The 13,101-nt window shown below is 54.3% G+C and overlaps 1 protein-coding gene across 1 annotated transcript in view; it reads right to left on the reverse strand.

The window, feature by feature from the left end:
• The window catches only part of KIAA1614 (KIAA1614 ortholog), a 37,678-nt gene extending 24,615 nt beyond the window's left edge, over positions 1 to 13,063 (reverse strand). The window contains exons 1-3 of the mRNA XM_024758814.1: positions 12,864 to 13,063; positions 10,215 to 11,161; positions 9,480 to 9,543 (exon numbers count right to left, since the gene is read on the reverse strand). Of these exons, the coding sequence (XP_024614582.1) occupies positions 9,480 to 9,543; positions 10,215 to 11,161; positions 12,864 to 12,910 (1,058 nt within the window). The 5' untranslated portion in view covers positions 12,911 to 13,063. The remainder of the gene's footprint in view (positions 1 to 9,479; positions 9,544 to 10,214; positions 11,162 to 12,863) is intronic.
• Between the last annotated feature and the right edge of the window lie 38 nt (positions 13,064 to 13,101).

Below are 13,101 nucleotides of genomic sequence, written 5' to 3' on the forward strand. Positions count from 1 at the left end.
GACATTAAGCTGGACCCACATTAAGTCAGCAGTGGCTCGGGTTCATAATAATAAAGGTCCTCTAGCAGTCCTCTCCGCCTCCCGCATGGGCTGCCTCCTCCCCAGCCAGTCCAGAGCTGCAGAAAATGATAGCAGCTCTTTTTCAAAGCCACCTCCCAGACAATGACATGCAGCCAGTGCCGGACTCTCCCTGACCAGAGCCCACCTCCCTAGCCAGGCTGGCTGGGGACAGGTGCGCTCTCCACTTGACAGATGAGGGCTCCGGAGCACAGAGGAGCACCTGGTGCGTTGTCGCTCAAGGTCGGACATCAAGTGAAGCAGAGCAGGTGTCAGCCAGCCCCAGTGTCTCCACATGCCCCGTCCCCTCCCCGCCCCTGGTCCCAGAGCAGGCCGAGGCGGAGTGGCTTCCGCAGCCCGGTGGCTGCTCCTGTCCTCACTGCACATATGTTGGGCTGTCCTCACTAGGGAGGGTCCGGAGAAAGAGGACCTGGGCAGGTAGAGGCTCAGCCCGGCCTGCATCCCAGACCGCAGCCCGCCAAATCCCGTGCCTTACCCACCCCATGTGTCACCTGGAGAAAGGGGGCCTTGTCTTGACAAGGGGAAGGTACCAAGTAGTTTCCTAGGTGACAGATGACAGAGATGTGAGTGGGAAATGGCACAACCCTGAGGCCTCCTTGGGACAACCTTAGACAAGCTCTGGGCAGTCCATGATTTTTTTTTTTTTCTTTTTTTTTCTTTTTTTTCTCATTATTTGCACCTAATCCTGCAATTGGGGCCAAGATAAAAAATAAGAACTGCCAGAGCAAAGGCACCATCTGTGCCTATGAACCCTGGCAGGGCCCAGGCACAGTTCGGGAACCAGGAGGGCTTACGGCAGAGAATGGAAGTGAGTCTCCAGGCCTGCTGCCCTGTGAGGAGAGGCCTCCCTTTGCACAGCTTCCCGGGCAGGCAGGGCCTCCAACGCACTGCCGAGAGCAGCTGTGCTCCCCGAGGCTCCGGCTCCGCCAGCAGAGATAATGAGGTTACCAGCCCGGGGAGGGACGCATCTGCAGCCGCACGCCTCTGGCTGCCAGCCCGCACGCTCGGGGCCTTCCGGTGACAGCTGTGGTTCCCCGGCTGTCGGAGGGCATTTGTCACAAGACCTGGTGGGCAGGCAGGAGGGCTCCAGGCAGCTGGCCAGATGCTGCCAAGATCGGCCTTCCCCCCAGGTTTTTAAACCATTTTCCAGCTTGGCTGTTTCCTTTCTGCTCCCTCTACTTGGAGCTGTTAATTTTTTTTTTTTTTTCATCAGCTGCCCTGCTTTGGTTCCTGGCAGACAAAGCTGGTTTCTCCACTGATTAGAAAAGCAGGGTTTTTTAGGCGCCTGGAGGCATCCATGCAGTAACAAACTGAGCAGGGAGGGGAGCAGCAGCTACCTTCACAGATGGCAGCCAGGGTCAGCGGGGCAGGCAGCTCCCGGTCACGGTGCACCCTGGAGAGGGCAGGCCCTGACAGCCCTGTGGCGGGAAGGGGGTCTTTCTCCCAAGCGGCAGGGGGCAGACAGGTGCAGCGCTGTGAGCCTGTCCCAGTCTAACTGCCCAGCCCCCATCACTGCATTGTCTTGGTCCACCCGAGGGGCAACAACCCTGCCCGGCAGACAGGTTCTGACTCCTGAGGAGAAGGGAGACTCTCCACTCTAATCCGACCACAGCCCTGGAGCCAACCCCTTCCCATCACGGACTATAACCCACCGTCCCAGCTGTCACAGTTCCTTTCGAGATTTCCTGGAAGGACTGGGGTGGTCCCTGTGTGGCTTGGCAAAGACAACTCCATCTGAGCACAGAGAGCTTTTGTCATGGCCATGAAAGCTCGCACATGGAGGGCTCATGAGCTCAGCGGGTGAGGCACAGGGAGAAAGTGGCTGAGTGCTTCCCCCAGGCCTGTTTCCCCATCGGTAGACAGCGGGAGTTACACAGGGGACAGAACTCACGTTGCCACCCTGTAAGCCAGGGCCTTTGGCCAGGTAGCCTGCCGTACCACAGGTGGGGTGGGGGACCCTGACGTCCTCTGCGGGGGGTTCGCAGATGTTTGGCCCTCAAGAAGCAGCAACACCTAAAAGGGCTACTGGCTGGGGACCACGGGACTTCCACGTGCGTATTCTGGCCCTTCCATCTGCCCCTCCAACCACCAGCATCCTAAGTTGCTTCCCAGGACAAAGGGCAGCATGCAGCCCCCTCCTGCTCTGGTCTCTCCACCTAAGCCCATTTCCTAGCAGAGAGACAGGCTTAGCTCTGACTGCAGCTCCCCTCCCACCCAGGCACAGCCAGGTCAGGCTCTCCAGTCAGGACAACCACCATTGTCCCCCAGTCAGAGAGGTCAGGGGGACAGAGTGTCCTCCTTCTGCAGCCATTATAATCCTAGATTAAAATAATAAGCTCCAGCAAGTCCGGCTTTAACTCTTTCATCCCAGGAATATGAATTAGGGAAACAATTTGGAATGTAAAGAGATCTGACATTTCCCAGATTCCAGGATGCAGCAAGTAGAGGGAAAATATAGTGTACAGAACACATATAAGCCTTTCTGCCTGGCATTTGTGCCATTTTTGTATATTAGAAAGCTTTTTGATGACCAAGGATAGAGTGCTCCTGCTGTCACACTGTGTGCGGTTCCCTGAGTGAGGGGAATAGGAAAGGTGGGCCTGGAACCGATTCTGGAACACGTGCTCCATGAAGGCAGGGGCCTGTCTGGGTTCATTACCACAGACACCTTCTTCCCAGGGCTGCGGGACACGGACAGGACAGAGCTGAGAGTGGTGGTTAGAAGCGTGGCTCTGGGGCAGCCTGCCCAGGTTCTAATTCTGGGCTGCCACTTACCAGCTGTGTCACCCTGGCAGGTCACTTAGGGGTTAAGGCTCAGCTTCCTCCTCTCCTAAATAGGGGCTCAGTTGTTAAGTGAGACTGATCCCCTTATAAGAGCTGAGCACAGAGCCAGGAACTTGGTGAGATTCCATCGATATTAGCATTTATTATTACTGCTTTTACTATTTGCACCATTATTTTGTTAAGTTACTCTCACCCCCTTACTGAGCAAAGGATGGAATTCCTGAACATGAACTAAAATCACCTGCCAAAGAGATACCCTTTTCGTCTGCCAGGAAGGCGTGTTTAGAAGAGACAGGCCATCTTAAAGCTAGAGAGGGCTTGGTGGGTTTTGTTCTAGACCTTCAGAGCCCTTAACAGGGCTCCACAGAAAAGGCAATTTCCATAGAATGGGGAATGGGAGGAGGCTGTTTGGTAGCGGAGGGACACTGCTGCCCAGATAATAAATAGGCGCTTCTCTCAACAGAGAAGGAAGAGCTGTTTAAGAATGGCATATACCTGGACAAAACTCTAATTCGAAAAGATACATGCACCCCTATGTTCACAGCAGCGCTATGCACAACAGCCAAGACATGGAAACAAGCTAAGTGTCCATCGACAGATGAATGGCTAAAGAAGATGTGGTACATATATACAATGGAATACTACTCAGCCATAAAAAAGAATGAAATAATGCCATTTGCAGCTACATGGATGCAACCAGAGATTATCATACCAAGTGAAGTAAGTCAGACAGAGAAAGACAAATACCATATGATATCACTTATATGTGGAATCTAAAATATGACACAAATGAACTTATCTACGAAACAGAAACAGACTTACAGACATAGAGAACAGACTTGTGGTTGCCAAGGGGGAAGTGGGGTGTGGGAGGAAAGGATTGGGAGTTTTGGATTAGCAGGTGCAAACTATCGATATTATATACAGAATGGATAAACAACAAGATCCAGCTATATAGCACAGGGAACTATATTCAATATCCTGTGATAAACCATAATGGAAAAGAATATGAAAAAGAATATGTATAACTAAATCACTTTGCTGTACAGCAGAAATTAACACAACATTGTAAATCAACTATACTTCAATAAAATAAATTTTTTTAAAAAAGAATGGCTGCTGTGGGATACGCCTCATTGAACACCTTTGAAAAGATCTGGGTGGAGGTGTGCAGAGCTTCCCTAGGATGTCGACTCCTTACAGAGAGAGCAAAAAGGCTCTGTCCTTGCCTTCCTGAAGGAGGACAAAAAAATCCTTGTGGGCTGTCGCTCTGCTAGCACTGCATGTGTGGAGGCAGGTGACCAAGACACCCCCATCTAGGGGGACAGTGGCCTGCTCCACTCTGGAGGCCATGGACGAGGGCTTCCTCTTCTTGAATTTCAGCCCAACTCCTCAAAGATGAATGGTCTTGAGCAAATTAACTTTCTTGAGCCTCTTTATTCACAAAGATCGGTACCATAATGAGATTTTCCTGTGTGGGGTGTATGTGAGTGTGACAATGACATGCATGACAACTGCAGGCAGCACTAGCTGTGAGGTAGGGCTTGAAGTGTTAGCATCCTTCCTTCTCCACCAGGACTTAGAACCCTAGATACTTCAGGAGCACGGTACATAGTTGAAAACACTGGTGAGTGGTTAAACAAAACTTTTTTCTTTTTAGTTGTAGTCTTGGCAGGTTTGGGAGTGGTGAGGGGTTTCCTCTAGTTTCCCTTTGTGTCTGTATATCTGAGTTGGTGGGCAGGATGGGGAGTGATGGGGGGTACGCAGGACGGACAGGGGCTTGGCTAGTCTTCATTACACCCTTGCCCGGGGGAGTCCTCAGTTACAGCCCTCCAAATCCTGGGGAGATGCAGGAGAGTTTCTTCTCCCAAGCTCACCCCCAGGACTCCTCATGACCCCCTGAGACTAGGACCAGAAGATCCAGAACCCAACCAGGGAGCCAGAATGATCTCCAGGCTACCCGTGTACCAGGCCACAGCACACAGCAACGTCCCAGCACTGCCAGAAGACGGGGTCATCCTACTGGAGGGAGTGGATGTGGCAGGAGGGAGACAGCGAACGTCCCTCCATTTCCTACTGCCTTACCTAAAACCTAAATTCCACGGCTCTCCATCAGTGGCCTCAGCCCACATTCCCACCCTGTGTCCTGATAGCATCTTCCACGCAACCCACCTCACACCTCTCCCATGCACTTCTGCAAGCCTTACCCATCTGGAATGTCATCTCCTAGCTCCACCCAGATCCTGTCAAGCTCACAGGGGCGTCCAGCCCTTGGTGAGCCCTCACTTACACCCATGCATGCATGCTTCTGCCGAACATTTTCTGAGTGCCTGTTCTGTGCTGATACTCGGCAGGTACCGGGTCCCAGAGATAAGAACAGCATGGTCTTTGGCCCTAAGGAGCTCCAGAAAGAGATCCACCCGCAACAGCTATGGCCAAAGCTGATGTAAGCAGAGTGGGCAGTGAGGGCAAAATGGGAATTCCTTCTGAAATTACACACAGTAGTAGGGCCACAGGAGAGCCTTCCAAAATGCTAGGTAATAAATTAAGTTTTAAAAGCCCAAGATTTTCTCACAGCTGTAGGCCTGACCACTTGAGCCACAGGCCAGGCCTCTGAGATTCTTGAGGGTTCCCTGTCTGTCCCTTCTTTAAACTGGAGTCTGCGAACAGCTTTGGAGCAGGGAGTTTTAACCACTAGCCATCTCAACAGGGGCCTGAAAATTGGGACCCACCGAAGTCTGAGTTGCTGCCGGCTGGCACCCTGTTCCTTCTTTTCTTGTGACGAGGTGTGTACACAGAGACTGGGCTCCCCGTTATGAGCCTCAGTTTCTGTATCTGTTGATAGAAAGTGGCACCATTCCACCACGGGGATGGGGGGAAATGAACAACCTAGGAAATGCTCTGAGCTTCCGTCATCATTACAGCACAAATGAAACAACCCCAGAGACCCTCTCCACTTATCCCACAGTGGAGCAGTCGCTCAAGTCCCTGCAGACACACTTCAGGATCTGGGCCCCCCAAGATCACACACATGGAAGGCCCTGATTTGAAGCCGAGTGGGCCTGGGTCACATAGCACTGCCTCTCCAACGAGACTGCCAAGGAAGGCCCTGGGCCTCAGGATGCGCGCGGCAGCCCAAGGCTGAGTGCCTTTTTGTAAAAAGCTGACTCCCTTTCGGTGTGGGGCCTGGGGCGAGCATTGTACTCACTGCTGCTGCTCCTCTGGTTCCATGTACTTTTTGCACAAGTGGGGCAATCTGTAATCTTGATACGCCCTCTCAGAGCCTCAAGACAGGGGAGAGGCCAAGTGGATCCCGGCCATTTTACAGAGAGCAGGGATGGGACACCATGGGCTTCTAAGAACGGAGGAGGGCAGAGCCAGCCCTGAGCAGAGGATCCTTCACTTCCCCCGCACCCCCCATCTCTAATAAGTCCAGTGCCCAGACACGGCCATGAGCAAGGTCGCTGACAGCACTGACCCCGCTGGCCACCTCTGAAGTGCTTACGTCTCACCTCATCCTCTCCCCACGCCCAGTCAATCCCATTTCCTGAATCATGTCAACAGTGACTTAGGAGAGAAACGAGCTTATCCCATGGAGCCTACCATTCATCCTTCTTTGTCTATACTTGAGAATACCAGGCTGGGGGAGGCCAAGGATCCCCGGATCCCTAACCCAAGGCATGGCCTGTGGGGACAGCTTGTGGCAGTGCTGCTTCATGGTTAGAGCACAGCCCTTGGCACCGAGCAGCTTTGACTGTGGACCCTGACTCCAAAACTTAACAGCTGTATGACTGGGCAAGTCACTTAGCCTCCCCCCAGAGGGGTCTCTGTCAGTGAAACAGGAACAATCAATAGGGTTCGCTATCAGGATAAAGTGAGGATGTGGTGCAGCACAAGGTCTGGGAATTGAGTGTCAGCATGGGCTTCTGGAGGGAAGGACCACCAGGTTGTTCCGGTCCTCTGCGACGGAGTCTCCTCTTGCCCCTCAGTAGAGGGGACAACCATTTGGTCCTGGGGCATTTCTGGTGTTCCCTCGGCATCTCAGGGTTCTCGCCTCCATGGTCGACTCTCCCTGTGACCACTGCAATGAGCTGGGCCAGCCCCCCAGTCAGACAGTGACTACTGTCTTGGTCTCTGCTGCCACCATCATTTCAGGGCTTCTTGTCTTATCACCATGCAGAGCAGTAACAATTGAAGACATAAATATGTGTTGGGTTAACTTGGTCACGGGGGTTATCTGGTTGCAACACTGAACTACACTGATGCTAAGTTTGACTGGGTGTGAAACCGGACCTTTTATGCCGCAAACACTGAGAAGATCTGAGGGGCTCACTGCCCGAGCACGTCCTGACTGATGTCCTGGCCCCTTCAGGACAGCCATCATGATGGTGACCACAGTCTCAGAGTCTACACTGCCCAGTGTCCTCAGCCCCTCAGTACACAAAGCCCCAGGACCCTGGTCCCATGTGGCCAGGGGTAAAGAGCTGAGGGAAGTGTGCCTTATTCCAAAGGTCTCTCGGGGAGTTCAGCTATACAGAAGGAGCATCAATAAATCCATCCTGCTTAGGGGAGAGATGGAGCCTGCCGTGTCTTAGAGACCACTTTAGTATCTGACCAAGAGACTCAGGAATAGAACCAAATGAGGAGCCCTGTCCCAGGAGGGCTCTACACATGGCTGACCTTTCTCCCATCCTTGAACTAGGATGTGTAGAGCCCTCCTGGGACAGGGCTCCTCATTTGGCTCTAGAGGTATGTTCTCTGGCCCTTCAGCCTGGGTATCTACTCAGCAGGGGCCTGAGTATAGATCACCAATAAAGGTCCGTGGGGCACTGTGAATGAATGACCTTCCAAACAAGCCAGAAGACAGTTTTTCCCATGCCAACTCTATGCCCGGATATACGCTGGGCACCAACCTCATTCCACACACACATTCTCTCCCTTCATACATAGACATGTGAGATCATCATACAATACACATAAGCACACACCTACACAGCCTACGCTGACACCCACATACCTTATCCAAACCCTAACCTGCTGCAGATAGTCTGGAAGGTGAAACAATAGTCCAGAAATCCCTACCCTGAGGATTCTACACAGATGCCATCTCCTCGCAGGACTGGGCGAAAGTGCCTCCCAACCCCATGGTTGAGGTTCTTTTCCTTTAAGATGTGTGTTTTTATTATTTGTTATCCAACATGTGAGTCAGGAGCTTTGGCTTCTCCTTTCAATAGTGACCTCTGGACAAATCCCCCATGGCCATCTTGCAGCTGAGACTTCCTCCCCCCCGCCCCCAAAACGGCCCAGGTAAGAAAGGGTGGGAGTGGTGGGGGAGGAGCAGCGGCAGAAGAAGAGGCCCCACCTCCTCTGGGCACAAGGTCTGTGGGCCCAGGCTGCATCCTTTACAGCCCCCCAGGGAAGGACGAGGGGACAGGGCGGGGGCCAGGGTGTCGCTGAGGACCACAGTCACACCCCTCCATATCGCGGCCAGGCTAGGAGGGGATATGAGGAGAGGCTGACCGTGGCGGCTGTGGAGGCGGGAAGAGACCCCTGGCAGGAGGGGGGCAGGCACGACTCCAAATTATAAATAACGAGGGAGGAAGGAGACAGAGAGCCCCCTCTCGGCCAGGCCCTCAGCCGACGCCACTGAGAAGGCCAGTGGCCAGGCAGAGGCTGAACCCCCTGAACCTGGGCAGCCCTCGCTTTGTGAAAGCAGGACTGGGGGGCCCTGTCCACATGTTCTGAAGGGGAGGGAGGTCAATAAGTGGAATTTATCAGGCAGGGAGGGGCCTGATAATGGAGAAGTGACACTGCTGACCTTTGCCCTCAGCAGAAACCACGAGACCTTCAGGAGGGCGACATCACTGCGCACTGCACGGCTGAGGAAATGGGGCCGCTCCCAGCTTCGGGACCTCTCTCAGCTTCACGTGCCAGGTGCGCAGCAAAGACCGAGGAGGAGGCCGAGGCCTGGGGAGCCACCAGCTCAGGCCCACAGATGGCTCCTCACCCCGCCCGGAGGGTAGTCTTCTCACCTGCCTGGTCGGGACACTGCCCAGCCCCATCCCAGGCCCAGCTTCCCAGAGACATTCGTGGAGGGGCTAGAGCAAAGTCAGGGAGGCTGGGGGCAGTGAAGGCCTTTACACAAACCAACACACCCCTTGACTGGGAAAGGAACTGGTGGAGTAAAAGCCTTGCATTCGGATATTTTCCCTAAGGATTTTCGCATCCATTATCTTGTGTTCAGCCTCACAACAGTCCTGAGAAGTATCAATACATCACACAAGTATTATTTAGCCCACTTTAAATATAAAGAGACAGAGGCTGGGGCAGGGAAATGAGTCCCAAGTCGCAGAGCAGGTCGTTTGCAAAGTACTCTTCACTGTGCTCTGTGCCCCATGGTTTTGCACAAGTAGCAGGGGCACAGCCTGGGCCACAGGGGTGGCTGGTGCCTTCTAAGAGGTCTCCGGGAGGAGCCATGGCCACCTGTGCTGCAGGGTTTGCCTGCCCTCTCGCTCTCTCTCAAGGTCTCCTGCTCTCCTGATGCTGTGTAAATGAAGGTACAGGGACAACTGCCGGGAGGGAGGGAGAGACAGAAGATGTGCGCTCTGAGCTCTTACCTGCTCTGGTCAGCATCCTGCAGGGAGATGCCGGAGTCCCAGTCCACGTCCCCTGCTAGTCGCTCTAGGACCCAGAACAGAAGCAGAGATCAGGGCAGAGCCAGAAACTGGGCTCTTAGCTGCCACTTGAGAAACATGGAGGAGAAAGTTTTCTCCAGAAGCCATTTACTCCCCAGATGACTCTGACCCCCGAGGCGGAGGCATAGCCTGTCGTGGTGACTGCTGGTGGGCACTGTCATGCATGAGCTGAGGGGTGCCCCAGGGTCCCCTTAGGTGCTGGGTGAGGGAAGAAGGAAGGGAAAAAGCTGCCTCCGAGGGCTGAATGCTGAGCTCAGACTGACAAGATGCTAACCCTGTTTGTGGAGAATGGCTCCTACCAAGAGGACAGTGAGGTCTACTGTGAGGTGAGGATGTGTCATCTGAGGGGGGTGCAAAAAGCTACTCTAGAAAGAGCTACAAGCCACAGGGAAGAAATTGTGGTAGCCTCCACCCCAAGGATAGAGGATGGCCTCCCATTGGTCTGGGGGATCTGGGGGGACTTTAGCAGATGGGGCTGAGGTGGTAAAGAATCTCTGTCAAAGCCAAGACTAAGCAGACATCCTGATGAATTTGGTGACAGCCAGCCATGCTCTCCCCATTTCCCGCCCCACCCTTCCGCGGTAACCCCCTTCCCCCTTTCCTTCTCCTGGACTCCCTCCTGTGCCTCCACCACCACACCCACAGAGTAGGCCTTACCTGGCACAGCTCTGTCCCGGGATGAAGTCCAGGCTGGGCTTCCCACCTTGGAGGGGCCCTGCCCCCCAACACTTAGCATCTCCTGCAACAGAAGGCGGTTCCTCTCCACGCGGTCAGACAGGGACAAGGTGCTGCCCCCGGTGCCCAGGGCCCCCAGGTCTCCAGCTCTCCAGAGCTCCCCCAGCAGGGCTGGCCTGGGGACGAAGTCCTCCTCGGACGTCAGAGACAAGCTGTCCAGGTCTTCCTGTGTGACGAGACCATCCTGCAGGGGGTATGACCTTCCTTTCCTCAGGCTGGGCCTGTGGGTGGTTTTGTTACAAGGACCAGAGCCCTCAGGCTGGCTTGGAGTGACTCTGTGCATGGGGCTCTCTTGCAACGAGCTGGGCCCTGGCGGCATAGCCCTGTCGTGGTCAGGCAGTGTCCGTACTGCTTCTGGAGGCCACGGGCTCCTCCTGTTCCAGCTCTGGAGCCCAGAGGCCGGCAACCTGGGAGGCCCGGGGGCCCCGTTCCTGGCGGACTCCTCCTCAGTGATGCTGCTGTCCAGCAGCCCATTGTTTGGGTTCTGAGCATGATGGACCACCACGGCATCAGGTAGGGAAGACCCCTCTGATGGAGTCCTGGTTCCACCCACCTTGACTCGTCTGCATTTGGGTTTCTTGAGGGATGGCCGCTCGTGAGAAGTGAGGCAGAGGCTTGCCCCCTGTTTGCCTGCTGTCATCTTCTCCTTCAAGGCCCTCACCTTGGACTCCAGCACAGAGGGGCCTTGGACCTGTATCCCCTGTGCCCCAGGAGGCTGGGGGGCCATCAGGCTGTGTGTTCTGTCTTCTCGAGGACAGGGCCAGTGTCTTGGGAGGTGTCCATTCTCCGGCTGTGGCTCAGGGCCACTTCTCTCCACAGCTGAGGTCACCTCCATGGAGCTGGCTGTTCTGCTCCCTATTTTGGGTCCTCTGGAGGAGAAAACAGACAGAGTTCCTTAGACTCAGCACCTGGCGAGCTCCAACAACCTCCTGGGTCCCCAAAGTGCCTTGGGATAGAGCCCTGTCCAGAGAAAAATAACTTGGGGTCAGAGCAGGGGATGCCCCCTTGACAATGTGAAAGCACCTCAAAGAGTACAAATCATTGGACGGTACACATAAGTTATTACTGAGTTTTTTCTTCCAAGTCTAAGTAGTGTTCTCGTTTTTCTACCCCCATTTTACATGTGGGGCACAGTGGAGAGTCAAACAACAACCAATCTTCTGCCCGATGTGGACCAGAGTGAAAATGGGGGCCAGATTTCCCAATCCCTGGCCTCTTGCCTTCCTGATAGGTGTCAGGCCTCAGAGGAGGATGGCAACACCTGCTAAGGGCCAACAAGCTCTTCCCTTTCCAAGGGGAGCCAATGCAGAGGATGGACTTCAGGAAGATACCACCCAGGATCTGACCCTGTGGCAGAAGGGGCCCCCTGTGCTCAAACCACAGGAGCGCAGCATGGGGCTGTGCCCACAGGGTGGCCAGGATCAGGCACCAATGCCTATCAGCATCTGCTCTGTGTCAGGCAGGCCTGCAAGCACGTTCAGACATGCTCTTGCAAATAATCCTCACGCAGTTCTGCCAACAGGATTATTCTCATTTTTACAGACAGAGAAACTGAGGCACAGAGAGATTAGGTGACACGGGAGCTAAGGGAGGCCCGGTTGGGAATGCAAAGCTTCTCCTCCCAAGGCCAGGGCTCTTCCAAAGCACTCAGTGACCGTGTACCCCCATTCCCCTACTCTTATGAGGATATTGGTCTAGACAGGTTAAGTGACTTGCCCAAATTACACAGCCCCTTGGTGGCACGGCTGATGTCAATGTCTTCAGAGGGAACAAAAGTGAGCACGAGATTTTACTCACCAAGTTGTTCTGTGCACACATACATGCCACAATGTCTTAATATTTATCCTGCTCTCTGAGAACATGCTCCGTCTCCATCATACATCTAGATATGTCCCATTTGAAGTAAACTGCATGTATTTACATAAATACATGCATCCGTGTTGACACAAATTACAAACAAGAAGTTATTCACCTCATATATTGACCAACGATTCACCACAGAATTCTCTTAAATGCAAGTCCCTCTATAGTCACTTACTACAATTCAATTTTTACATTTCAGGAATATACATATTTCACCAAGCAAAATACACACAGTGTGTATGTTACCTCAGTTTTAAGCCTGTGAAGTTTAAGGCCTATCTTTGGGAGGAAGAGATCATTTACTACACCAGTTAATCTAGAAGTTACCAGCTTTGTCTTGGCAGCCCGGCCACCCGTTCCTCTCTTCTAAGGTTCAATCCAGAAAGCAGGGGACGTGAAGGTAATGGGAGCAATTTCAGTCACATTACAAGAACTTTCTTTCGGGTAAATTCGAACAGCATTCCAGAGATCATCCATCTCCGGAGACCTGGAAGGATGCGACCTTCCCCTGGGGAACAGTGGGTATCGACTTGTGCGGCTCGGCACCACCGAAGTCTACGGCCCAAGTGCTGTACTTCTCTAAGCCGGAGACGCTGAAATGAAGACGGACGTGACGGACGGGCCTCCCCTGCGACCCTCCCTTCCCGCTCCCCACTGGCGGTCCCGCCACCCCCGGCCCGCCCGTCGCCTCGCCTCCTCCGTACTCACTGAAGGCTGCCGCCGGCAGGTCGGGCCGCCGCCTCCATCCCTTCCATCCCCGGCGAGGCCGGGGCCTCCTCTCCCCCCCTCTCCCTCCCGGGCCCGCTTCGGGGACCGGGGGCGCGCGGGCTCGGCCGGGGCTCCGAGAGTGTGGCCCGCAGGCCTCGGCCCTCGGGGCGCTCCCGGCTCGTCTCCTGGCTCTGCGGGCCGCCCCGGGGCTCCGAGTGGGGTCGGGCCGGAGCAGCCG

The sequence above is a fragment of the Neophocaena asiaeorientalis genome, unplaced genomic scaffold (genome assembly GCF_003031525.2).
Source record: "Neophocaena asiaeorientalis asiaeorientalis breed wild unplaced genomic scaffold, Neophocaena_asiaeorientalis_V1.1 scaffold182, whole genome shotgun sequence".
Classification (NCBI taxonomy): domain Eukaryota; kingdom Metazoa; phylum Chordata; class Mammalia; order Artiodactyla; family Phocoenidae; genus Neophocaena; species Neophocaena asiaeorientalis.